Genomic DNA, 26,388 nt, shown 5'->3' with positions numbered 1-26,388 from the left:
GAAGCTCCTAAAGATTGGTTTTATTAAAAAAGTATACTACTTAAGTTGGCTGGCAAACGTGGTATAGGTGAAAAAGGGCAATTGAGGATGTGCATTGATTTTACACATATTAACCAATCTTGTCCAAATGATAGTTTCCCACTATCTTGGGTGGATCAGCTTATTTATTCAACTTCAAGTGATAAAATGTTAAGCTTTGCTGATGCTAATTTAAGGTATAACCAAATTGAAATGTTTCCACCAAATCAAGAAAAACAGCTTTTATCATAAGTCATGGACTTTATTTTTACACAGTAATGCCTTTCGAAATAAAAAACGATGGAACGACTTACCAAAGGTTGGTTAACAAGATGTTTGGTAAACAAATTGGAAAAAATATGGAAGTTTAAATAGATGATATGCTAGTAAAAACCAAAACGGAACCACATTAACAACCTGAAGAAGATGTTTGAAACATTGAAGAAATATAAGGTGAAGCTGACTTCAACGAAGTGCACCTTTGAAGTGTCATTAGGAAAGTTCATTGGTTTTATGGTGAGTAAGAAAGGGAAAGTGGTGAATCCAAACAAAATCAGGACAATACTCAAGATGAACTACCCCCAATTTAAATATTAAAAAAAGAAATATTTATGAAAGGGAAAGTAATTAGGAAAGTGAGAATATTAATTATTAAAAAAGAATTCTTACGTGAAAGGAGACATTTTCTAGTTCGGAAATTAGGTTTTCCTTAAAAGATTACTGGAGATACAGGTCATAAGAAGGTGGAATAGACATAGTAATATGGTAAATCAAAGCACGAAGCCAATTAGAGACTATCCCTTTCTTTATAAAACCGGCCTCATCTTTGATGGCCTAAGGTTCTTTCCCTTTGCAAAAGCAGGAAGGAGCAATAAACTTGACATGAGGATTTCAATAAGTAAAAGAAGGTTTTGTAAATTCTGTTCAGCTAGCATCCTGTTTTCGAAGCGAGGTGCATCAGAGGATGAAAAATCAGTTTGTACAATTTTGGAAGGAAGGGGTGAGGCAGTTGTAGTAGTAGGTCATTTTTTAGAAATACGATGGGCTGCCCTTGCTTTAGCCATTTCCTTAATATTATGCTGAGCAGGAGAGTCCGTTGCTACCAAAAAAAAAAAAAAAAAAAAGAATCAAAACAAATTTGATAAAGAAAGGATTAGATATAAAATAATAAGTAAAAGTAGCTCACTAATAAATGACAAGTCAAACTTAGCTTCGGCCAGGTTGTTGAGTAGCGCAGGACTGCTACATTCTTCACAGGGAAGATTAATGAATTCATAGCATTCATTTAAGTTAAAGGAGGTTCAGGGAATGTCCCACATCAACTAGAAAGACCAGTAGAAATGGAACTTCAGGCAAGCGATCCTTCTCAGGTTGTGAACCTATCCATAGACCCTTTATAAAGAACTAAGGCCCCTATCAATAACGATCATCAACTATGTGAAATAGTATGTACCTATTCAAGTATTGCTATTTGTAAAACTAGTAAATGCAACATTGACCTAGTCAAAGAGAAAAGGTAGCTTGGATTTCTAAAGGACTTGAGAAATGATTTAAAAGGCAAAACCAATGAACAATACACGAAAAAATGCACCTCCAAACATTGGGGAAGAGTTGGATCAAAGCGAGGCTGACTTGCTCAAAGAGCTTCACAGGCCAAAGGACGAATAGAGATGTGAAGGCCAATGAAGAAATATGAAGCACTAAATACAACCTCATCAAGCAGTGGACTACTGGTAATTTCCTCATCTTCAGGGAGTCTAGTAGTAAAGCTTCAAAAAGAGGAAAAAGCTGCAAGAAATGGGCAAATTCACCCTCTATGAAGTCACAATGGGCAGTATCCAAATACAGCTTCCTTCTACCATCAAATTCAAGCTGCAAATCAGGTTGTTGAGTAGATGATGAATCAGCGCAAACTTTAGGAAGTCCCCCTCAAGCTCTCGTTGCCAAAGAGTTAGAATGGGTATGAGATGAAGAAAGAAAAGCCACCAATCACAATAGGACAAGAGGCAAAGATAATATTAAGAAAAAGTGAAGGATCGATCTGACGAGACCCGTCAGAGCTTGAGTCATCAATCTCAATAGGAGCTTTCCCTTTGTCAACCTAAGGTGGATGAGAAGGAGAATCGGTGGGGTTAGAGGTAGGATCTTTGACCACCATAGTATAAGAGCTACTTATATCATGAGCTACCTGGGAGGGCTCGTTACTAAAAGGAAAAGGACGAGCTAGCTAGGAAAGTTGGATTCTAAGAAAGGAACGGATGTTGACCTCATTTTCATTCCTGGGAGGGACAGAAGAACCTTTTCCAACCTGGGTTTGAGTCAACTTTACAAGAAACACAACTGCTTAAGCTCTTTTAGAACTAGAGCTTTAAAAAAAAAAAATGCAATAGGAAGATCATAAGTTGGAAGTGAAACTACCTGGTAAAGAAGCTTAAAGAAGTTAAAAGAAAGTCCAATTGACAATCATCCAAGCCTTCTAAAACCATAAGGCATTCACCTGCAAACCCTCAAGACAAATAAAAGGTTTGAAATCCTCTCCTCTGTGGCCTTCTGCTTCTTCTTAAAAAAGGATCTACCTTCATAGTTTATCTACAACTCAAACAAAGAAATACACTAATAAGGTGTTTGGGTAATTGTAAGTTAATGGGAATCTAAAAATCCTTAGAAAAATGAAATTTTCTCTTATTTGGATAGTTTTTAAAAGGAAAAATTTATGGGCCCAGTAAAAAATAAATCTCACAATGTGGGAAAGTGAGGGAGAAAGTGAATCCTCCCAAAGAGGTGTCATTTTAAAATTTCCTGAGAAATTAGTTTTACATTTTTTTTAAATATAATTTTACATTTTAATTTTAGTGTATTAATTTATTTAATTACTTATAAATCATATCTTCTTCTATAATTAACCATATAAAAAGAATTCCAAAGAAACACATTCTCTGAAAACTAAATTTCAGAAAACTGATTCTCAGGGATCAATTTCCTTCAACACTTTTTCTTTTATCAAACACCCCATAATTGAATTTGAATTTGACTTGAGTGGTGGCAGGTTTTGCTGCCAACAATTTCGGTGCCCCCCCCCCCCCCCCCCCCCCGACCCGTTTCTTTTATTTTTAGATTGTTTTTCAACTACATTTGTTTGGACCATTTTTGAAGTAGCAAGGGGCGCCTTCGTCCTTTCTGTTAACTGTGTGAAGGTGAGATTGCCCATATGGGTCTAGGTGGCAAACCAAATTCCAGCAACAACATTATTATTATTATTATTATTATATATATTGGCAGTAATATCTGTTAATCAAACAAGGATATTTAATGGTCAAAGTTAAAACATTAGTGGAAGATGCTGGAATCATATAATTAGCACAAGTTAATTTCCTAAATAATGTTCTTCCCCAAACAGGGTGTTGAAGGCAAGCTTGTAATTTCTGTTTTTAATACTTAAATAGCTTATGACTATAAGAAACTAAAAAATAAATAATAATAAATAATAATAATAATAATAAAAGAAGCTGAATATAAAAGTGATAATACAGAGCAAAATTCTCGGTCAAAAAATCTTGTATCAACTATCAATTATAAATGTATTTGAATTGGAGGAACATGTAGGAAGCTTCTTTACATTGATAACATTCAAAGGAGGTGACTGGTGAGAATTTAGGTGGTCAACTCAGATTGAAGGTATGATAGTTGGCAGCTGATAGGAAGTAAATGTGATCCATAAGATTAGGGTAAGGATTTTCATCTATATATTATATATATCCTCTGTTTCTATCAAATTAAGGAGATTATTGATGCTCTGCCACAAACTTATGAGGATAAACTAGATCAATTCCAAGCGCGTACCAAATCAAGATAGTATTTTATTCAAAAAAAAAAAAAAAAAAAAAAGCAACAGTTTTATCCCGGCTTGGCCATATACAATCAAAAAATCAACTCCCTGCCCGACCCTTAAATTGGAAGATTGAGGAAAGTCATCTGTGAGTTTTATTACGTTCACTGAAATAAATTTGATTCACCAACCACTACTACTGCCAATATATACATTTGCTGTACTGACACTTGCATGCTATGCTGGATCCATAAAAAGGGTTATGCATTCTGGCTGTGGACCCCATCATAGTTATTGAAGTCAACTCTCTTTGTCATTCCATCTGTTTCAGCATTTCCTTACCATAAATTAAATTTAAGATACTTACATATACACTGTTTAGCAGTAGCAGTCAATTTTCAAGACACTTTGCATGTAAATTTCTCAGCAATTGAAGTTGCAAATTCATATGAGATTCTGTTTGGTTTACTAGGTAATTTCACATCTATAGAAAACTTCAGTGAGCAAGCCCTTTCGTACAATCATATCAATACAGGAATTTACAAACCTAGCTGGAGCCTACCACCATGGTACCATGTGTGAGTAGCTTAGGATTCAACTCCCACCTAGATCTTATTTTGTACTTTTCACTGCGGCAAGTTCATATATGCTGATGGCATTTTTAGTTAAGGAAACTAAATTAGATCCCTGGTACTTTTAGGGCCCGTTTGGAATTCAGACCTGGATTAAATTTAGCGAAATTTTATTTGACCGGATTTAAAACCGTCTAGTCCAATCCAGACTGATCTGCATTTCAAACAGCGCTTACAGTCCTATAAACATGCTCAAGTAGTTAATCAGGGTCATGATTTAGCTCCTTGTTTCTCTAAACATTGTCGGTAACTTAATTAAATGATGGTACTACTACGTTCCTCTGGACAAAAGTGCAACTTCTAGTTCGTAAATATCCTTCCATAATGCCAGCAGATAATTACTGTTCTAAATAGTGATCAGACCAGCTCTTGATCCACATGCTCTAACTACAAGAAAGAAACGTTTCCTTATTTGCCTGCAGCTGGAAGACAAGAAAACGCCTTCCAGCACTTTTCTTGTCAAATCTCACAGCCATATCATGGTTTTTGCATATACAAATTCCAAGAGAGCCATATGAAATGTTCATTCATCATACTTTGAATATCCTAAACAGATCAATACCATAAGCTACTGCTAATTAGCTTCTTATTGAGCTACCTGAAATTACTAATATGGAATGAAGTACAATAAATCAGTATGTCTACTCAATCACAGTAATTTGCTCAACACTGTACACAGAATTCAGTGGTACATGAGAAGCCATTTGAGTTAACTAGGGGCAACCTTCTCTTTGTAGAACTTTTCTTTGTCAGATATTTGAGAATAACTTGGGGACCATGTTACACTGCCTATGCACATCAAAGATCATCCTCTATATAAATACTTCGACAGAGGGAACTTGAGGCTCCTCGCTACCTGTAAACACCCAAATAAAGCGAGTATAAGCAGCTTGTAATCTGATGAAAACACTTCATAGCATTAAGAGTTCACACAATCTGTTTGAAATGTGATACAAGAGCTAGAACAATAGTTACCTGCAAGGTCATATCTTCACACACTGTAGATCGATATCGAGTTGAGCCATCTAGTGGACAGCTTCCTCCTTTGACTATAAGACTAGCATTGCAGAGACTGGATAGTTGCAATAGAACATCAGACATGAGACTATTATCCCCAGCTTGAATTCCAAGCCCATCATTCTCTTGTTCTTCCTCATCAGCTGCTACAGATGTAATACACTGAAATATAGCTAATAGTCTCTCCAATGGAAAGGTTCCAGGTCCTTTCATAAGCGATTCCTGTTCTGCAGTTTCCTTATGTTCCTTTGACTTTTCAGATGGCCTACGCAAAAAAAGTTATCGTTTACAAGTGGCAGAAGGCACATAGTAGAAGGTGACATGAGAGGAAATCAAATCTAATTATTTCAAAACCAAACCATAAGATAGTTTGCAAATATTGATACACAGATCTTGCACACAGTTCCAATGGAAGGTAATTGTACAGAAAACCTAGGCAATTCAAATCAACCCAATAGAAAAAAAAGAAGCAGTAAAATATATGGCTTAAGTGTGTGAAAGACGTTTTGGCACAATCAAATAGTATATGTCCAAATACTAATATTGTTGCTAAAATGACACATCCAAATCAGTTCATGTTCTAACACATCAAAAATCAGATTGTCAATAGACTTACTTCCTCTTTCGTTTCCGACTATCAGAACCCCCAGTAGAATCAAAAAGTGATGCATCAAGGGTAGCTGGGTTTCTTGAAGCAAGGAAGGCTGAAATAAGAAGATACTTGGCAGAAGTAGACATATGGAAATCTAATTGATCAGGAACTTCACAACCTCCTGATTTCCTTGTGGTATCTTTCCTCTTTGGCTTCTTGGTGGCCCCAACTTCGGCCGAAGGCAGAGATATAACCCTAAATATCTCATTTAGAGAAGAAGCAATATGGGGTTGAAGCTGACTAAACAACCTTCTCTTCATGTCTTCATTGGGAACAATTCCCTGATCACTTAAAGGTTCACAATATTTCTTGTACAACAGTGAAAATGCAGTAGATAGTTCATCCAACCGTCTAGTAACTCTACAGAATGGCTTCAATACAATACTGAAATTGTGATAAGATAAAAAAGTTGAGTAAAACAGACACATAAAGCAAAGGATCAAAATAGAAGAAAGAACTTTTATTCTTACTCGAGAAATGAGGAATAAAGCTTTTTGTTTGATTGGTTTCTCATGAAGATTTGACGAAGATTATCTTCCGTATAATCAGGAAAGTAGACAGGAGTAGGCTCTACATAACCCATACACGAGTAATATGTATCTGGTGAGGTATTGCTAATAAAGATCACACCAACCTCCGGCATTTTCAGGATATCATAGAGATTAAACAGGAACGGTAGCATAGTATTGCTTTTAATCCACTCTCTAACAAGCTCCAAGTTGTCAAATATCAAGTAGATCATATGTCCATTAGCTTGTCCCTCCAATTTTTTGGACCTCAAATTTCCAGAGTTTCCTTGAAGATTACAGAGAATACTAGTCAAGGCTTCACGTAGAAAATTAACAAAATCAGAGGGCCTTTCACAACGCTTTGCACTTGAATAACCATTGGCTGCACTCTTTCTGTGAAGCAACAGTTGATCCAAAACAGATTCAAACAAAATCCGCGGACTATAGCAGGTAAGGCAGCTTGAATAAACAAAAGGACGATTAAGATGCGCAAATATCCGGAGAATTATACTGGTTTTTCCAGTAGAAGTGCCTCCATAGATAAAGACAGGAAGCATGGGGCAATTCACTGGACCCAAAATGCGCAAAAGTTCAAGAATCTGAACACGTCTACCAGGGAAACTAGACAGCAAATCATCCAGAGTAATGGGTTTTTCCTCTCCAAACAGAAGGTCATTGAGAGTTGGAGGGGGTGGATCTTTTGCTTTCGTTTTTTCAGCAACATTATCTAAATTGGCAGCTGAAGAGGAGGACCTGGTTGTTCTTCTGGTAACTTGAGGGCTTTCCTCTTTGCCCATGTCTCCAAAAGCAAATAAATTTCAAACGACTCTAGCCAGAGAAATATTAAAAGAATGAGAATAAGGCTCAAAAACCATATATTTAAGACAAAAGACACTACAAATAAATCACAGAGATAACTAAAACTAAAAAAAGGAGACAGCCCAATTTGTCAAATATTAAGCAGCAAAATGAATTGCATTCAAAAACAAAAAAGCACCAACATAAGTATGGTAATGGCATTTAAAATAATCATAGCACTTAAAAGCATATATGAAAATACCAACATTACTTCATTTTTTATTTTTTATTTTTAAATCTAAACCAAAGAAAACAAAACAAAAAGCAATGAAATTGAAACAAAAATTGGCATATATAAAAGAAAAGGAAATGTTTGAAACATAGAGGTCAACAAAGCATTAAAAACAATTTACACACCATAACATATCAATCTAATTTAAAGCGTTTAATAGAAAAATTATGAAGCAATCTTCAATAACCTAAACCAGTTTTTTTTTTTTTTTTTTTCCACAGTTGCAACAGAAGTGAAGAGAAAAAGTAAAACGGTAATTTTCTATATAAAAAAGGAGTCTTTAGCTATATGGAAAAGTTACAAATTAAAATTAAAACCCCAGATAATAAGCATGAGGAATCAGAAATAGATAAAGGCCAGCACAAATCCATCAAAACCCATAAAAACTCAAACTGAATTTAGAGAAATGAAGCTAAAATCAGCCACAAAAACCTCCATTGAAAAGAGAAAAGAAAGAGAGGATACCAATGAGATCAGTGGGTTGTTGTAGAAGAAGAAATCCGAGAGAGAGAGAGAGAGACGAAGAGTGGGAATTGGACGAAGAATTAGAGAGAGAGAGAGAGAGAGAGAGAGAGAGAGGGTCACAAAAGGAAAAAAAATTACAAAATAAACAATTATCGGAAAAAATATTTCCCGCCTAAGTTTGTGCCGCTCCAATGCGGGCATGTACAAGTAAACTACACATGTGGCGATGACCCAATTCGTCCCTGACTTGTCCTTTATTTAAATGAATTTACCTTTCTCTCCTATATGCTGTTTTTTCTTCTGTTTTTTTTTTTTTTCTTTTTTTCTTTTTTTTTCCAGGTTAATATGTACATTTTTGGAACCAAAAAAGGAAAAGATAATAAAAATAAAAATAATGAAATTTTTACCTAATTAAAAATTTAAAAAAAAAAAAACAATGAGTTGTAAACTAAAACTGTGACACCTGTGAAATTTTGTTTCTCTTTTTCTTTGATTATGGTTAGGGTTTCATACATTTAGTAGTAGCTATTGTCTCCACAGCCAGAAAAGTTGCCATCGTCTCGCCTTCAGCATACCTACCATGAGAACATAATGGTTCTCAAATGCCAACTACGTCTCGCCTCCGGCAAACCTACCATGAGAACACAATGGTTCTCAAATGCCAACTACGCTCTAACGGCATACAAGTTTCTCTTTCTTTATATTTCTCAATTAATTTTTGTAACATCTGATTATTAATTATTAGTGCAACACAATTTATATTTAAAAGTGTACCAAATCGCTTCAGAAATTCCTAAGATTTTTTACTTTATATATTTTTCTAATTTTTTCAGAAAATGTGAGCTAGAACTGAAGCACTTCACATATTGAATAAAAAAAAACAAAAAAAAAAAATCCTCGAAAATCTGATTATTAGCTTAACACAATCTATTTTTAAAAGTCCATTACTTTACATATCTTTCTAATTTTTTTTAAAAAAAAATGTGAGCTAGAACGAAGCACTTCTTAGATTGTAAAAAATAATAATAATAATAAATAAATAAACAAAAAAAAAAAAAGCTATAAAGATTCTATACCACTATTTCTTATTTTTTAAAAAAATAAATAAATAAAAAGTCACCCGCATCGTAGGAGGAGGTTCACGAGGACGGTGCACATCGGAGGAAAAAGGCTTTTAAAAATAAAATAAAATTTGAAAAAGAGCGTGAAAAAGCTTTAAAGATAAGAGGAGGAACTGTAACACATAACTTGAAAAACATTAAGAGTGTTTCTTGTACTTGTAATATATATATATTGTTTCGATTAAACTAAACCACAACAGATACCGACGTGGTAAAGTCATAACAGAAGCCCTCGAGCTTTTTTTTTTTTTTGGTCGAAAGAATCCTCAAAGCCTGCAAGTACAAATATATCCATTATCCGCAAACTACTTTAATGCACGGAATCAATATTTTGGGGATAAAAACATACAGTTATTGCCATACCTGAGCTGTGTACAATGCGCATCCAAATGAAAATAAATACAATCACCAAAATAATACACTTTTGACATGTAAACAGTTAACTTCGTCAGATAAATATTTCAACCACACTGTGTTAACAAACTAACATATCACACCCTTTCTCTCTCTCTCTCTCTCTCCGCCTTTTTTTTCGTCATCATCATCTTAAACTCTCACTTGCCTTTTTTCGTCATCATCATCATCTTAACTCTCACTAGTGGAGCTGCCCCTGATTAAGGAACCACGCCGGTGGCCACCAACAATCACATCTTTAAGTCGAGATATCGGGCCCAACATCCCTCCTGACTTCTGCAAAGTTGGGGGGAAAAAGAAAGGATTAATTAACATCAATTTCGTTAACGTCAAGGTTTAAACGAACCAAATGGCGCAAATTAACCAAATGGCAGAAAAATTATACCTTTCTTGAGGTGCTTCATAATCCTAGCAGCAGGAAAAGCATAAAGAAACACAGTTACTTCATTCTAGAACTAAAAGTCGGTAACAGAAAAGCCAGAAAAAATGATAATTACAACCTATCTAGAAATCAATTAAGCATCACCGTACTAGTCTTGCATGTGCCAATATGCCACAGCAATGGCATATTGGCTAACGTGGATAGATTATTGGCAGCACTTACCACGATGAGGAAAAACATAAATTTGCAATAAGCAAATCACAGAAATACAGTCAGTAATGTGTCCCAAAAGGTACCCAATTCTTACTATGTAATCTTTAGGATAGAGGGCCAAAGTGGCTCAAGTAAGACACTAGGCATAATCTGATTCTATCCTGAAGGCTGAAAGGTATAAAAATTAGCAATCTTTATTAGGTACAAATTTAATGGTTGGATATATTTAGTATCATATGGATAGTTTGATCGGATCCAGCATAGGCTTTTATTTAGTGTATCAACTCAACACTTTTCTATTGGGTAAATTTCCCTCCTTTATCTCCATCTTCTATTTCTTTTTCAGTTTCTCACCCTTCTACATCTTTTTATACCTTTGTCCAGCACATCCATGACTATCATGCTGAGGTAAGATGGAAATTTGCTTTAAACAATCAAAATGGGTAATATAATGGGGGCCTCATTGTTTAGTTGCTGCTTATGTTACCTTAAATTTCCTCACATTATATTCCAAAACCTAATATTTTCTCCGTTTGTTCTTCTCCTCCTCTGTAGCCTCCCAATTCTCTATCTTCCTTCCCCTAAATTTTATCTTTCCTTTCTCTTCTTCTCCAGTATCATAATAATATCCCTCGACCACTTCAAAATGGGACACAAAAGGAATAGGTATATGAATACACAATGGCTGACAACACAAAAAAGATTCAAGTTTAAAACCACAACATAATTCGAGATTTCTTGATTTGTGAGATAAAATCTTGACATCTTACGGCTTATACAAAATAGGTTCAATAAAAATGAAATATTTATATACTTGAAAAATTAAAAAGCACTGTTTAGATATCAGCTCTAACCATTTGCACAAAGGCCTACACTATAAATGGAATCCAAATTACCAGTCATTGAATATCAAATAAGATCAACATTCCAACTTCGCATCACAATGCTCTTCAGGATTGTGACCAAGGTTTAGCCTTAACTTTTCAGACACCAAGATACAAGCAATAAGCTCTTGATTCTTTTTACGAATTTTAATTTTAGTTTCTTCATCTATCTCATATGCACTGCATGATACTTGCCCACAAAATGGGTGGAGAGATGGTGCTTCAAAATGCACAACACTTCCTCTCACCATCCTGTCTTCTAAAATATTAATAGTAGGCTGAGAGCTATTCCCAATAAACCACATCTATGTTTATCTTTTCTTCCCTTTAATAATAACACATATCATGAATTTTAGCTGATAAGTGAAATGCTTCACTTTTTATATGCCTTTTGCAAACACAAAAACAAAAACTTTCTTTGACCCACTCTAAAAGTGCAAGAGCCAGAAAAGATAATGAAAAACAAATAATTGTCATCACGTATACTTGACCAACATTAGGTCCTCACAAAAATATTACCTCAACAAACAGCAAGCAAAATGCTTAACTAACAAACCATAAATCAGAACAGTTTAGAAAAACCATAAAACACGAAAATCGGTGTGAGAAGAGAAAGCAACTCTTAATGAATATTATAGCACATACAACATATCTAAAGAGAAAAGAAGTTTCACACATTCAAGTACCACAACCTGGCAAAAACCCCCGGATACTCTTCCAAAATTAACTTATCAAACACTCTTAATACTTTCCCAGCTTCTCACTCTCATAGTTACCAGTTATTACATAAAGCTCAAGTAACATAATTTACTTAGCCCATAACATGCATTAAATAGAGTAAAATTCATTCCAATTTGCTATTGACCAATAGTCTCTAACAACGAGTACAGTAGACATGCTATCAAAACAATACATTCAACCTACCCAAAAAAAAAAAAAAAAAAAAAAGAAGTATATTTCAAGAGAGTGGAGATATAAATACATAAATCAACACACCTCATTAAGGCTAAGTTGCCACTTAAGTTGCAAAGCCTGCCACCTTTCTTGCTGCCATCGCTGCCCAAGAATTACAAGGCCCATAACAGCTGCTGCTATGAAAACAGACCAAACTGCATTTGCGTCTTTAGCATGAGAATACATGGAAGCAGCTCTTCTTTTCCACCAAGCTCCACATGGTAGGTCAGAATTATCATGTTTTGAAGGCTGCGGCAACCGTGTGATATTACCAGCATCTAAACCTTGCTCTGGTGATTCAATTGGTCCAGAAATATCCATGTCCTCAACATATGAAGTTGTATCACCGAGTGCTGTTTCATTCTGGAAAGAACTATATTTAGAAGCATCATACATGATCTGTTCTTTATCAACCAAATTTAACCTTTCCAGGGTATTGCCTTCTTCAAATTCTGTACCATGAAGGGATAGACTACTAGCCTTCTCGAAAAACTGAATTCCTGGGAACTCATCTGGTTCAGTCAACCCTTTAAGATTCAAATTCTCTCCATCCTTCCCACTAGATCTGCCTCCTTCTTCGACACCCAATTCAGTTACCACATCATTATCTCCCGCTTCTTCGTTATGAATCTCAATGTTTTCAGGCTCCAAGGGTAAATTCTCATGCTGGCTAGGTGGGAAAACAAAGTGACGTGACATGAACAATGCATGGGAAGTTTCGGCTTCCTCTACATATGAATCATTTTTCAACTCAACTTGCTCGGGACCAGGAGCAGCAGCGTATGCTGATGCTGTAAGTGACACAACTTCCCATTCGTTCCCTCGGGGAGTGTTTTCCTCTCCCTCCTCATTGTCTGCCATCCTCCAATCATTCCCTCGGGAAGTCTTTTCCTCTCCCTCCTCATTGTCTGCCATCCTCCAGGACTAGAAAGGTTCCTAAATTTAACAGTTCCAAATTTGGAAAAATATATTTATACATGAATAAAAAATGTCACATTAGCTATAAAAAACAAAAAAAACAAAAAAAAACAAAAAAAAAAAAAAATCCAAAAGGGTGAAATTGATTGCAATTTTTCACAAAACGCACTCTCTCTAATTTAAAATTTCAGGAAAATACACGTGTTCAAATCAAATTCACCTTAAACTTGTTTGACCATTTTTTTTTTTTTTTCCTTGTATCACTAACAATTTATCGACTCGAACTTCAGCCAAAAAGGACAAAAAGAAAGTAAATAATCCATAACCATAAATCAGAAATCAATCTCTTCATATGGGAAAAAAGAAACTTCAACACGCAAAGATTCAAAAAAGAAAAGGACAAAATGTAAAAAAAATAAATAAATAAATAAAACTTCAATTATCTGTAAAATCCTGGATCAGGTTTATCCTTCAGTAACCAAAACTTCAGCGAACAACTAGTAGAAATGAAATGAACACAAAGCTTCAAGAATTTTCATATGTTCATTTACGACTTTTATAAAATTCAAACAACATCAAAATCCCTCAAAAAAAAAAAAAAATTAACGAAACGCAACCAACAAAAATAATCCAATTCAATCAGAAAAATCCACACCAAAAAATTCCTAATCAAAACACATGAAGATCCAAACACCGTTACAGTTAACAACAAGATCACAAAACCAAAGAATCAACAACCAAAAGTTAAAAGAAAAAAAAAAATTCAGTTTCAGTGAAGCGAAACGAACCTAGATCCAGAGGAACCGATTGAAGACCAAAACGGTGGCGTTTAAGAATAGGTTTGGGGAGTTGAAACTGTATCTGAGAAATTACACGAAGAATTCTGGAAGAAGGGAAGATTTCATGGGAGAGAAGTGGGGGGCTGTTTTTATACCTACTATGGAGGATTCTCGGGTAAGAATGACAGACAAAGGAACAAACCGGCGCTACCGGTAACGATACATATCCATCTGCTGGTTGACCGGATATGGTAGGTTTTTGTCTTATAGTGGAAGGACGGTTTCACGCTTTCACCCTATCCAATCCACCGGTTATCGAAGGTCAAACACGATTGCTTGTTGTTTAGAGTCAGGAATTCACCGCCTGCCCACGTTTGATGACGCGTGGATTTTTTACAGTTTTCTTTTATTTTTTGATTGGAAGTTGTTTTAATCCATTTTTATCTTAATATTATAATGGATAAAAAATTATCAACTAAAACTTTTTTTTTTCAAAAAGAAATATATATATACCAACCAAACTCTACCACATCGATCTGTTGATCAATTTAAACATAATTAATTTAACAATGAATCGTTTGTATCAAATTTAGGTAAATGCACACACTTAATAAATTATTGTATATCAATCTTTTTTTTTTCTTTTTTCTGTGGAAACAAATATTTACAATCAATTTTAAAATCTCCTTATCAAATGGATTCGGCAACATATAAATTTTATGGGTTAAATATTTTTTAAAAATATAAAAATATATTTAAGCTAAGTTTTGGAGGTTGTTATTATATGTTTGTTATAAATTCATGCAAAAAAAAATTTTACTTAACCAAGTCATATCAAAATTACATTCATAGGAAAAATACTTTCTTTCTGTATGAAAATCCTCTTATCCTCTAATTTAAAATTGTAATCCTATCCCAAAGGTATATATATACATATATAAAAAGATGGAAATTGACGTGACGTTGTTTTTTAAGGGTTTAATTTTATATATATATATATATATATATATTGTTGTATCAAAATGATGTATACATCTAAGTTATATTAATCCATCGTTTTTATTCGAATTTACCCATCATTAATCATATAATTTGACAAATAAAATTGTTAACTTAGAAACAATTTATAAAATATCCACCAAAAATATTTAAATATTCCCAGTTGAGTTTTTGGTATCATCCCCGATATATTAGGGGAAATCTTCGCTGCGAAATGACAAGGATAGTCGTATATTCATCCCAAAAAAAAAAAAAAAAAAGACATTGAGTCGTATATTATTATCAAAAATAAGACAACGAGAGTCGTCGTAGTTGAAAAATGATACATGAGTATTTTTTATATTAAATATATTTGAGAAATTATACTATAAAATTGTTTAGTATTAGTATGTATAATATACTAAAATTTAGACTAACCTTCGTAATTACCCCCAGATTTCGGATTGAAGATTTGGTTATAAAATTTCCTTTTTCAATTTATCAAACAAAAAATAACAATTTTTTTTTTAAATTTACAGAGCTAAAACTAGATAATAATATTATAAACCCCATTTGTTTATTAATTTTATTATTTTTTTATAAATTTATTACACAAGAAAAAATAATGGCTTTTATAACTGGCTATCTATACAAAGATACTAACCTATTTTATTTAAATTACATCATGAAAAATTCTATGATCGTTTTGTCCCATATTTTCATCCGGTTTGCCAATCCTGCTTGCTTACCTTTTTTTTTTTTTTTTTAAATTAAATAATCGTGCTAGCTTACGGTGCTGTTAATAACATAAGCCCACAAAATTAAAACAGTACAACTTAAATAATAAATGCAATTTAATATGTATTTACACAAAAGAGTTTAAAAAAAAAAAGAAGAAGAAGAAAAGTAAAATAGATTTTTTAAAGTCAATTTTTTGGTGAAAATTTTCAAAGTCAATTCAGTCAAAAATAATATATATATATATTTTAACTCTGGCTAATTTAAGAGTGCTAGGTGATAAATTTTCAAACTTTCCAAGTGACAAAATTTTCAGATTGAATGAGTTTTATCTTAAACTCTTTCAAACATTGTAGGAATTAATGATATTTATTTTAAATAGTATTCATTATTTACGAATTGATAAATATCTATGCATTTTTTTTTTGTGAATCAAATGATAAATAATTTGGTAAAAGAAATTTGATGTGTATGTTACCACTTCAGAAATAAAGTCTAAAAGTAAGCGAATAATTGCTTTCGTGTTTCAAATGTTTTAATTTTTTTAATAAAAAAAAAATGTTTATTTTGAACAACGTGCACTTCACGAGTGTGGTGGGCGCATAAAAGACTTTTGAAAAATATATAGTTTTGGTACAAAGTCACGCAGAATAGAGGAAACTTATTTTCATTTTTATTTTTATTTTTATTTTTCTGTAATGAGAAGGAGATAGAGGACCTTTTTGGCATGGCATTGCACTTGAATATGCTACTAAGCCTGGAAAATACCCTTTCTTTAAAAAATCAAAAAAAATAAAAATAAAAATGCCTGGAAACAACCCATTGTATTGTGCCCACGGCATTTTATTTGACAAAAACGAAAATGCGCACCTTACTCGGATCATTCTGGAATCACTTTATTTATTTTTCTGTATGTTAAAATGAAACGTGAAAATTTATAGAATTTTTAATGCTAAATGTCGTTACTATTATTGATATTTTTGACTTTTAATATTGATATATTATTTTCAATATTTAAATTTTGATATTGCCTTGTCCATGGTATGTAACAAAAAATAACATTAATAAAAATTGTGAAAAAAAAAGGAAGAGTATTTGATTGGGTTTCATTTCTTTTAAATTTTAAAATAAAAAAAAATTATATTATTTAAAAGTGTAGATCTCATAAATATTATTGTAATGAGATTTACTATTAAAAAATACCAATTACAATTTTGGTGTTAAATTTAACACCAAAAATGCAATCCATATTCTTTACAATGTGTCATTAAGGAGCACAAAAAGCATATTTATGTCATATTTTAGTATTACAATGCCAAAATGCAATGTTGCTGGAGATGTTTTTATTATTTTTTTAAGAAATGCAATCATCAAACAAAACCAAAATACTTAATTAAAATTTGTTGAATTGATTAATCGCTCAGATATATAATTGAGAGGTCATGACTATCAATTCGAGATATTGAATAAGTTGGAAAATTATTATAAATAAGAATAATAATTAAAAAACAAAACTAAAATAAAAATAAAAAATCAACCAAACTCTTAGCAAAAATCCTTTGCCAGCACATGCTTAATATTAAAAGGGAGACAACAACTTAATAAAGTAAAATAATTAAGTAATTTACCAAAAAAATGCAAATAATTAAATAAAGACTAAATTTTACAATAGCTCTCTATATTTTGCAATTTTTTTTTTAATATATACGTATTTTGGGACATTGAAACTGCATTTTTTTTTTTAAATATATGTATTCATTTTGAAAAGTTTCACAGTAGCCTTTTCATATTTCATTTTGGTTTCGCTTGTTCAAATGTACGAACCACAATTATAATTCAAATTTCCTATCGATTAACGCATTTATTTTCAGAACATCTATATTTAAAAAATTATCAAATAAAATTATATTTGTTATTTGAAAATAGGCTATATATTTAACTCTTTATTTAGGGTAAATACCTTTTTTTTTTTTAATTTTTTATTACGACAGGTAAATATTTTTAAAAATGTCAAGATGCAATCATACGGCATTGTCGTTCAGGCTAAGATCAACGGTGCAGATCAAAAGGGATTCTGCAAAAGGTTGTAGACGATAACGATAAAAATCCTGTTATTCAATCAGTGGCGGGTAACGAAAATCATCGAAAAAATATTATCTGAAAATAAAAAATAAAAAAATTTGAGAAAGAGAGAGAGGGAGAGAAGGAATGGGGGATCTATACGCCTTGGACTTCGATGGAGTTCTGTGTGATAGCTGTGGGGAGAGCTCTCTCTCTGCTGTCAAGGTCTTTTTCTTTTTCTTTTCTTTTCTTTTAATGTCTTTCTGTTTGTTTCCCGAGAAAATTACTAAAGAATGGTGAAGGAGAAGAAGGTTTTTTGAACTTTTCTTCGTTTTAGTTTCATCTTTTATTTCTTAAGATTGACAAAATTGCTTTACTGGACTGGTCAAACACTTGGGTTGATGAAATTCATAAACTTTTTGTTCATCGGAGTCTAAATGATAAATAAGGAACTAAAAAAAAAAAAAAAAAAAGGAATTTTTTAGTGTTTTTTTTTTTTTTTTAAATCCTTATTCCATTGGCAATGAAATGAGGATAGGAATTCGAATTCGTAATGGATTTTAAATTTTTATTTTTTTGTTATTCTAATAATTTGTTGAATGGTTGTTGTAGGCTGCTAAAGTGAGGTGGCCAAGTCTATTCGATGGTGTGGATTCGACTTTGGAGGATTGGATTGTTGATCAGATGCACATAGTAAGCTCTTATATTATTAGTTTAACTTAATTTGACTTTTAACCAATGTGGTGAAGTTCTATAAATCATATAACCATGCTAGTAACCAAGCATTTAGGATCACTACCCCTGGAAAAAGGAAAAGGATTGAAATGGGACAGAGAGGGAAGGAAAGGAAGATTTTATTATCAGCTTTGCTGTTTGGTTTCTGTGAAAATCAATGGAAATGCCAAAAATGTTGCATAACAGGATTTTGGTTTATGGGTTCCGTCAAATGTTTTATTGTTTCAAGATTATAGGTTCCTTCTTGCATTGCTCATGACAATCAACTGGAGGACAGTAAATGGAAGTAATCTTGTTTCTATAGTACTTATATATATATTCTCCACTAGTTCTTGAAAAATGTGAATAATCTCTAGTGTTGTTGATGTTTCTAATAAGAAGATTATATACTCTGAATACATATTTTTATGGTCATCTGGAAATGAAAAATCAATTTACATTACTAGTTGTTTATTTGCTCAAATGCCTGAACATAAATGCTTGGAATTAATATTGAAACTTCAAAATGCATACTGTTTTTCCACATATATTGGATTTTCTCATTTTGTATTGCATGGTAATTGAATGTCTATATTGTATATTTTAATATGTACTATAAGAGGGCTAGGGCTATTGTACCACATCACAGCTTATAAGAGACTACAATGAATAAATACATAATTGATTCATTATCGTTATGCTTGTGGTTTGGTCTTTTGGCCCTGTCTTACAATGAGTGAAGCAAAAAATGATATCATATGTTAACAGATACACAATGAATCTAAATACCACTGGATGCTGATATTCTCATTTTGGGTTTCCATTGTCCTACTAATTGATGTCTGTGATTCTAGTTATCTAATTACATATTCAAAAATGGAAAGTAGTAGGTATGTTCCAGTTTGAAGCAAAAAGCATACCTGTTTTGGCAGGGTCTTCATTCTTCCTATGAAAGAACACTTTCTTTACAAGGGTTCTGACACCCTCCATTTTCTGTTACAATGGTTTTTGATACATTCAACACCTTTACTTGGAGGGGGGGGAAATTAGCAATCACCATATTCAACGTTCAATGAAAAAGTGCTTTGAATTTAATTAATTCTTATCATGTGGCAGGTGCGACCAGTAGTCGAAACTGGATATGAAAATGTCCTACTTGTGAGGTTATTGCTGGAGACGAGAAAACCTTCCATACGGAAGTCCTCGGTGGGTATATATGTACATGGAACTCAGATATACATATGGAGCCATTTGACTACCTGTTGGGAATGGAATAGTTAAATTTAATGGTGTCAAGTAATATTCTAAATTAGAGCAGCCTCAATTGGGAATATTTATCACCTTCTAAAAGTTGGTCTAAACTTGACAATCATGGTTCACTGTGCAAGGTTTCCGAAGGACTTACAGTTGAGGGAATATTGGAGAACTGGTCAAAGTTGAAACCTGTCATTATAGAAGAATGGGGTGTGCAAAGAGATGCCCTAATAGATCTTTTTGGGAAAGTGAGGGATGAATGGATGGAGAAGGACTTGCCAACTTGGATCGGTGCAAATAGGTATTTCATCCCAATTACCGAGCAACTGATGAAGACTCTTAAACAACTTTAGTTTCAAATTCCCTCTTATCGATTATTCCTAGACTTATGTCTGGATCAAATTCATTGGCAAGTTTTGGAACTTGGGGTTCTCTGCATATACATTTAAATTATCGGGAACCATAAGCAGTTTCACTAGGTGTTTCTCCATAAGGAATTATAACTTGGATATTTTATATCATATTATGCCTCAACAGCATATATGCAGTTGCAACTATTTCCTTTGCAGTATTTGATTATGAATTGTTGTAAACTTTTGACCTGGTTTTACATTCTGCTCTTTTCATTTACCATTTTGTTGATTTTGAACAAAATTGTGTTGTTTGAGTAGATTGATCATTTTTTTTCACATAGTTTTTAATAGTTAGTGTTTGGGTTGCATGGACCGATATATTTTGTGTAATTCTATGTTTTATTACACATTATTTAGACCCTTGGTGATCTTTTTGTAGAATTGACTTTGACATGCTTGCTACATCTAAAAGATGATTTGCAGTCAAAGTACTTCCACATTATTCACGCTAAACTAGCAGTTGATGTGTTTATTTTGATATTGTTGATGCTCCTGCTGGTCAATACTGGCATCTTTGTTTGAAGGAATTAATATTGCTTTGATTTCAGAAGGGCCCAAAGTGTTATTGACTGGGTAATGCTTTTTTTGGCAGATTCTATCCAGGTGTTCCTGATGCATTAAAATTTGCTAGCTCAAGTATATATATTGTCACGACAAAACAGGTGTGACCACCATAAGTAGTCTCAGTTATCGGAGCCGTTTTGATACCCAGTAAATTTTTTTGAAAAAATAATGAAGTATGATGATGGAATCATTAACGCATTCTAGAAAAAGATTATGAATACTGAAAATTTTCAGTGAGCTCTGATGTATGTTAGCACTAGTGCCCTTGAAAAATTATCTTCATATTTGCCATTCATTCTGCCCCTGATCTTCCTTTTGAATTATTCACTTATTTCAGAGCCGATTTGCTGATGCTTTACTTCGAGAACTTGCAGGAGTAACAATACCACCTGAAAGAATATATGGTCTTGGAACTGGGTCAGTATAGATTAATGGAGTTTTGGAAAGTGATGAACATATTTGCTTGCTCTGCATTTATTTCCTGTGGTTTTCTGCCACATGGAATTTTCTTCTATATTTGTTTCTTTAGAAATAACACTGAGTACCACTTTCAGTCCAAAGGTAGAAGTGTTGAAGCAACTCCAGAATAAACCAGAACACCGGGGTCTGACACTACAGTAAGACACTTAGCTGCTTGATAGAATTTTGCTTAATTCATCCTATTATAATGTATCATATTGTTTTTATTTACTTAGGCACTTCTATACCAGGCGTTTTTCTATTTAATACTTTCAATATGATTTATTTGAAAGTTGGTTGAAAACTGAGATAAAGGGTACTCATCATTTTCCAGCTTCGTGGAAGATCGACTGGCAACCCTGAAGAATGTTATTAAGGATCCTGAATTGGATGGTTGGAATTTATATCTGGGTATATTTTCCATATTTTTTCTTTCATTTAATATTCATTCTTTTTATCGAAATCTTACGTTTTGCAGTTATTTTAGTTTTTTGCAAGTCTCCTGATAATTCTGTATGTTACATTCATTGGTTTGATTTCTAAACATGATTACTTGGATCAGGGGACTGGGGTTACAACACTCAGAAAGAGAGACAAGAAGCAGCTAGCATTCCCAGGATTCGAATTCTCGAGCTTTCCGCCTTCAGTAAGAAGTTGAAGTAGCTTTTGCTCCATGGTGTTACAATTCCCTATTTAGTTGCAGGTGTTTTATATCATTCATAGAGTATATGAAATTTGATCTTCACTATCAATGATGGTAAAGTTATACAACTATGAGATTCAGAAATTCTTTCCCATTTCATATCCTATTAGCTTTTGCAAAGAGCATATTGAACTAATTGCAAAACAAATGCACTATGTATTACCATAGTGGCTCTTTTTTTTTTTGTTTTTTGGGTAAAACATGCACATACAAATACACAAGGATTGTGTATTTTATCTTCTAAAGTTAGAAAACACCGTTGCTAATATAAATTATTCATGCACATAAAAGAATTATCTTGTAATATAGGTGAACATTGTTATGATTTAACTGATGTAGACTTGGATTCATTATTCCTATAATGAAATTTTCTCTAGAATTGGTTTGTGAATGTGGTGCTCATGGGAGGTCTTGGATTTAAACAACTGTGGTTTGACAAATTGACATGCTTAATTGGTACCCTTTCCCAATAAGACAGTGCAATTGGAAATATACTGACAGAAAACCAAAATAAATCAATCATCTTTTATAATGGTTTTTCTAAAATTGTCGAAAAAAAGAAAAGAAATTTTGACATCAATGCATCATAAATTATACACGGTTTAAATTATATACGATTTGATATTTTATAGCCTAATTTTTTATTTTTTTATTTTTATATTATGCACTTTGAACTTTATTTATTTATTTATTTATTTGAACTATTGCACCCTTCTTTTTTGGTTTTTTAATTAACTTTTTAACGGTCACATGACTTGGATATGAGACCAAAGTAAGGGTGTAAAATACAATGATGTAAAATTTATGGTGCAAAATATAAAAATTTCTTAATAAAAATACAAAAAAAAATTATTAAATAATGCTATTATTTTTAAATAAGTTAAAAAAATAAAAAAAAATTACAAATGTAATTTTTCAGAAATAAAAATAAAAATACTTATATATAATCGATATGTAAAAATAAATAAAAAAAAGACCAACAAAAAAAAATAAATTTGAACATGCTTTGAAAATTTCTGTAAAAAAATGCATTAAAAAAATTAGAAAATTAAAATTTCTATAAAAAAAAAATACATATTAAAAAAATCTTATAAATATCTTTTTCCTAAATAATATATATAAATATAAAAATACATATAATAAACAAAATAATATATTTTATCATAATAATTTTTCAATTTTTTTTTTAATTTTATAAAAAGCTTATAGATTTTTTGTGGGTCTTTATATTTTCTTTTATTTATTTAGAATCATAATAACATGTACAAATTGTTATTTAGATTTTATAAACATAATATATATATATATATATATGAAACATAAAGACCGAGACCAATAACGGACAAAACACCAAAAATAATAAACAGAAATATGCAGTCCCACAGTCCCTCTATACATAACATCAAATTGGCTTTATGATGGGAAAAAAAAAAAAATTTAAAAGAATAATGGACAAAATTGACAAAAAGAAAATAATAATAATAATAATATCAGGTAGCTTTTGGATTTGGTCGTCCAATTTTCCCAACTTCAAAAATAATGGACAAATTATCTCGTTTCATGCATCCAATTTTCTCAACTTCAAGTAGCCTTTGGTCCTTCCATCCGATTTTTTTGTTTTGATATTTTTATTATTATTTATAATATGTATAAATACGCATTTGTATTTTGGATAGCATTTGTTGTCTTATTATTATGATTATTTATTTAAGTGGATAGCACAGAAATTTTTCCTTGGAAAAGGAAAATTGTGCAGTCACGTAAGAATAATTAATAACAGAGAAAATGTTTAAATAATAAAAGGAAAAAGAAAAAACAAGTTATAGTTTATAAAAAAAATGATTATTCGTGCCTAAAAAATTAACAGAAATATGAAATGAAAATTGAGGCTTATTTAATCGTATTCTAAAACATTTTATTTTATTTTTTTTAACTTTTAGAACTCATCATCTTTTTGATTAAAAAATATTTTTTAAGGTTAAGAATAAGCTTCTTCTTTTTTTTTTTTTTTTCTTTTCTAAACAGCGACAACGTTATTCTTTTAAATTTCTAATTTTTAACAATTTAAACATTCATCCTTTCATAAGATGGGGAAAAAATTATCAGCACATTTTTAGTACAAATTTATCAAAAATATTAACAGAGTAATTCTTTTTAGAAAAAAACCTAATAAAACTATAAACATTTTTTTTGCAGTATTAAAAAAAATGAATAAATCTATAAATTTAAGTATATTAATTGTGATTTTATAATTATTAAAGGTTAATAAGTTTAATATTATTTTATTATATTGTTGTTTCTAATGTATTGATTTATAATATCTAAATTAATCTTATTTGACAATGATTTTCTTATATTTAATTTTTATTATAAAATTTAATTTTTCATGTTATGTAAATAAATTTAATGCGAGTTGTATTTTACCTAATAAGCTTTTAATGATATTGTATTCAACATCAATAGTAATTTTTTTTTTTTAAGGAAAATATAGTTTATTTAAAAAAGAAAAAAAAGAAAATGAAAAATATAATCTGTAGAAGTTGGAAAGTGTATTCACGCGCGGCAGTAAAGGAAGAAAGGACTGTTCGGCTTCCTCATGGGAGTTGGTCAAACGCGCGCTCGTTTCCTTATAAATATACGCCGACCCAGCATTCCCAGACTATACTATTCACTCAAACAAACAAACAAACAAAAAGCAAAAAAGGAAAGAAAAGAAAGAAAAGCAGAGAAAGAGAATGGGGAAGGGGAAACGAAAGCTTCCGATGGAATTGATAGGGAAGAAAGAGAATAGGATGGTGAGTTTCTCAAAGAGGCGTAAGGGTTTGATCAAGAAAGCCGAAGAATTCCACTCCCTCACCGGCTCCTCCATCGCTCTCATTGTCATCTCTGAGGCTGGTCGACCCTCCGTCTATGGCGCTCCCTCTTTCGATTCTGTTCTCCATCGCTTTCAATTGCAACACAACAACAACAACAACAACAACAACAATGATGGAGGAATATTATCATCAGCCCACTCCAACTCCCACACCACCCCCACTCCTGAAACCCTCTTCATCGGGGGTTCCAATCAAGAAGATGAAGATCTGGTGGTTGTGGCGGATCAGCAACCATGGCCTCCGGAGACTTTGGATTTGCCACATGATCACCACAGGCACAGCTTTGACGCTCCTCCTTCTGAACTACTACTCATCCCTCAGGGTGGTGGTTCCACCACCGCTCCATCACTACCTATGGCAGAAGATGACAACTGCTTATTTGACATTGACACTCTTCTCCTTCTTCTTGATGGTAAAGCTGAAGATAACGCCGCCGTTAATGGGACCGACCCTTATCACACCCCTGATGACTATGAGAATGCGGTGGTTGTGGCTGATCAAGAACCATCGCCTACGGCTTTTGCTTTGCCACATGATCACTACAGCTTTTACGCTTCTCCTCCTGATCAAGTGGTCCATCGGGGTTCCAAAGAAAACAACGCCGCCTTTCCTGTTTTCTAACTGAGAGCGGGGGCCAATTATGTATAAATTTAGAAAGTTTTGTTTTTGTAGATTGATCATCAGTAATTTTTGTTTTATAATCTGAATTCTTAATTAAAGTCCTCCTTTTAAATTTTTAATTATTTTTAATTATTTTTTTTCTTTTTGTCTTTCAATATTACTCATTTTTGAATTTGAAGGGAAACCCATAAGCAATATTTCCCATAATGATTCTTTGTACACATAATAGTTCTTTGTACATTAACCCCCTAAATCCTAATCCAACCAATCACATACATAAGTAATTTAAAGAGAATACATAGATTAACCCAACCAAAAAAAAAAAAAAAGACATATGTAGAAGCACTATACGAAGAGGTAACACTTCCAACATTTTTCCTACCAAACTGCTGAGTTGCGTGAGGGTAGAATAGGCACAAAATAAGGCAACCAACCTCAACACAAAACCCCATCTGCATTGGGCTTTTGAAGTTCTGTTTGACAGTGTTACTTTTTTGTATCATAATTTTTGCGATGTGAGGTTTGTTTGGGTCCCTAGATCAGCCAATGTGTTGGCCCACCTTGTCTGTAAATGGGCGGCTGATCAGTGAGTTTTGGGGCCTGTGGATCCGAAATGGTTGCCAGTCTCTTTTTTTGTTGGCTTGATGAAGGAGTGTGTACCTATGGAAGCATCCTGAATCTTGTTGTAGTCTCGCCTTTTTTGTTTTAATGAATCCCAATTTCAAGCAACAAAAAAACAAAAAAAAAAAAAACCTCAGCTGTCAATATCTCACCTCTAAAACACACTTCCTAAAAAGAAAACTCTTCTTTCTTTCTTTCTTTCTTTCTTTCTTTATTTTATTTTTATTTTTATTTTTATTTTTTAGTTTTCTTCAATCCATATTTTAACTCCCCAAACCCCATCCAGAAGTATTACTTTTTCTAGCAAGAAAATGGAAACCAAAACCAAAACCAAAACCAAAACCAAAACCAAAACCAAAACCAAGTCAACCCCAATCACTCAGACTGCCTAACCCACATGCGTTCCAAATTCAAGGCTGCCTTACCTTTTAGCTTGACTCTGTAATTGTAACATACATAAGTTTGTTGCTTAGCTCATCTTCTCTCTTTTCTTCACAAAGCTCGCATAACAT

General features: G+C 32.5%; 4 protein-coding genes across 6 annotated transcripts; 2 read left to right on the top strand and 2 right to left on the bottom strand.

Moving 5' to 3' along the window:
• Window positions 1–5,033: 5,033 nt before the first annotated feature.
• On the bottom strand, window positions 5,034–9,833 carry LOC107432986 (origin of replication complex subunit 5). Of its 2 annotated transcripts, none has more exons than XM_048464920.2 (6): window positions 9,694–9,833; window positions 8,210–9,603; window positions 6,616–7,482; window positions 6,110–6,529; window positions 5,452–5,758; window positions 5,034–5,332 (listed from the first exon to the last, which is right to left on the bottom strand). In XM_048464920.2, exons 3-6 carry the CDS (start codon window positions 7,449–7,451, stop codon window positions 5,282–5,284), a joined length of 1,614 nt encoding a protein of 537 aa, XP_048320877.2. In that variant the 5' UTR covers window positions 7,452–7,482; window positions 8,210–9,603; window positions 9,694–9,833; the 3' UTR covers window positions 5,034–5,281. The 2 variants fall into 2 exon arrangements, with proteins under 2 accessions (XP_048320877.2, XP_048320878.2); XM_048464921.2 differs by having other exon boundaries at window positions 8,723–9,603.
• LOC107432990 (ATG8-interacting protein 1) lies at window positions 9,637–14,041 on the bottom strand. Of its 2 annotated transcripts, XM_016044223.4 has the most exons (4): window positions 13,884–14,041; window positions 12,220–13,113; window positions 10,130–10,152; window positions 9,637–10,020 (listed from the first exon to the last, which is right to left on the bottom strand). In XM_016044223.4, the coding sequence occupies exons 2-4, from the start codon at window positions 13,090–13,092 to the stop codon at window positions 9,975–9,977; spliced, it is 942 nt and encodes a 313-aa protein (XP_015899709.1). In that variant the 5' UTR covers window positions 13,093–13,113; window positions 13,884–14,041; the 3' UTR covers window positions 9,637–9,974. The 2 variants fall into 2 exon arrangements, with proteins under 2 accessions (XP_015899709.1, XP_015899708.1); XM_016044222.4 differs by lacking the exon at window positions 10,130–10,152.
• A 3,673-nt stretch (window positions 14,042–17,714) lies between these two features.
• Window positions 17,715–21,941, top strand: LOC107432983 (uncharacterized). Its single transcript, XM_016044216.4, has 9 exons — window positions 17,715–17,876; window positions 18,264–18,344; window positions 19,482–19,571; window positions 19,754–19,920; window positions 20,625–20,694; window positions 20,934–21,013; window positions 21,151–21,213; window positions 21,390–21,466; window positions 21,618–21,941. The coding sequence occupies exons 1-9, from the start codon at window positions 17,799–17,801 to the stop codon at window positions 21,716–21,718; spliced, it is 807 nt and encodes a 268-aa protein (XP_015899702.3). The 5' UTR covers window positions 17,715–17,798; the 3' UTR covers window positions 21,719–21,941.
• A 2,552-nt stretch (window positions 21,942–24,493) lies between these two features.
• LOC107432956 (transcription factor of morphogenesis MCM1) lies at window positions 24,494–25,255 on the top strand. The gene has a single exon (XM_016044181.4). It carries the CDS (start codon window positions 24,494–24,496, stop codon window positions 25,253–25,255), a length of 762 nt encoding a protein of 253 aa, XP_015899667.3.
• Window positions 25,256–26,388: the final 1,133 nt, after the last annotated feature.

This window comes from Ziziphus jujuba, chromosome 11 (genome assembly GCF_031755915.1).
Source record: "Ziziphus jujuba cultivar Dongzao chromosome 11, ASM3175591v1".
In the NCBI taxonomy this organism is placed as follows: domain Eukaryota; kingdom Viridiplantae; phylum Streptophyta; class Magnoliopsida; order Rosales; family Rhamnaceae; genus Ziziphus; species Ziziphus jujuba.
The sequence above is the reverse complement of the archived record's forward strand: the minus strand, read 5'-3'. Positions and strand labels throughout refer to the sequence as shown.

Coding starts and splice junctions, on each gene's coding strand:
- LOC107432986 (XM_048464920.2), bottom strand. CDS start 7,451: ATGGGCAAAGAGGAAAGCCCTCAAGTTACCAGAAGAACAACCAGGTCC. Junction 6,530..6,615: donor CTTTATTCCTCATTTCTCGA/GTAAGAATAAAA, acceptor TCACAATTTCAG/TATTGTATTGAAGCCATTCT. Junction 5,333..5,451: donor GTGAAGATATGACCTTGCAG/GTAACTATTGTT, acceptor GGGTGTTTACAG/GTAGCGAGGAGCCTCAAGTT.
- LOC107432990 (XM_016044222.4), bottom strand. CDS start 13,092: ATGGCAGACAATGAGGAGGGAGAGGAAAAGACTTCCCGAGGGAATGAT. Junction 10,021..12,219: donor GGCAACTTAGCCTTAATGAG/GTGTGTTGATTT, acceptor CCAACTTTGCAG/AAGTCAGGAGGGATGTTGGG.
- LOC107432983 (XM_016044216.4), top strand. CDS start 17,799: ATGGGGGATCTATACGCCTTGGACTTCGATGGAGTTCTGTGTGATAGC. Junction 19,572..19,753: donor CTTCCATACGGAAGTCCTCG/GTGGGTATATAT, acceptor TCACTGTGCAAG/GTTTCCGAAGGACTTACAGT. Junction 21,014..21,150: donor ATATATGGTCTTGGAACTGG/GTCAGTATAGAT, acceptor TACCACTTTCAG/TCCAAAGGTAGAAGTGTTGA.
- LOC107432956 (XM_016044181.4), top strand. CDS start 24,494: ATGGGGAAGGGGAAACGAAAGCTTCCGATGGAATTGATAGGGAAGAAA.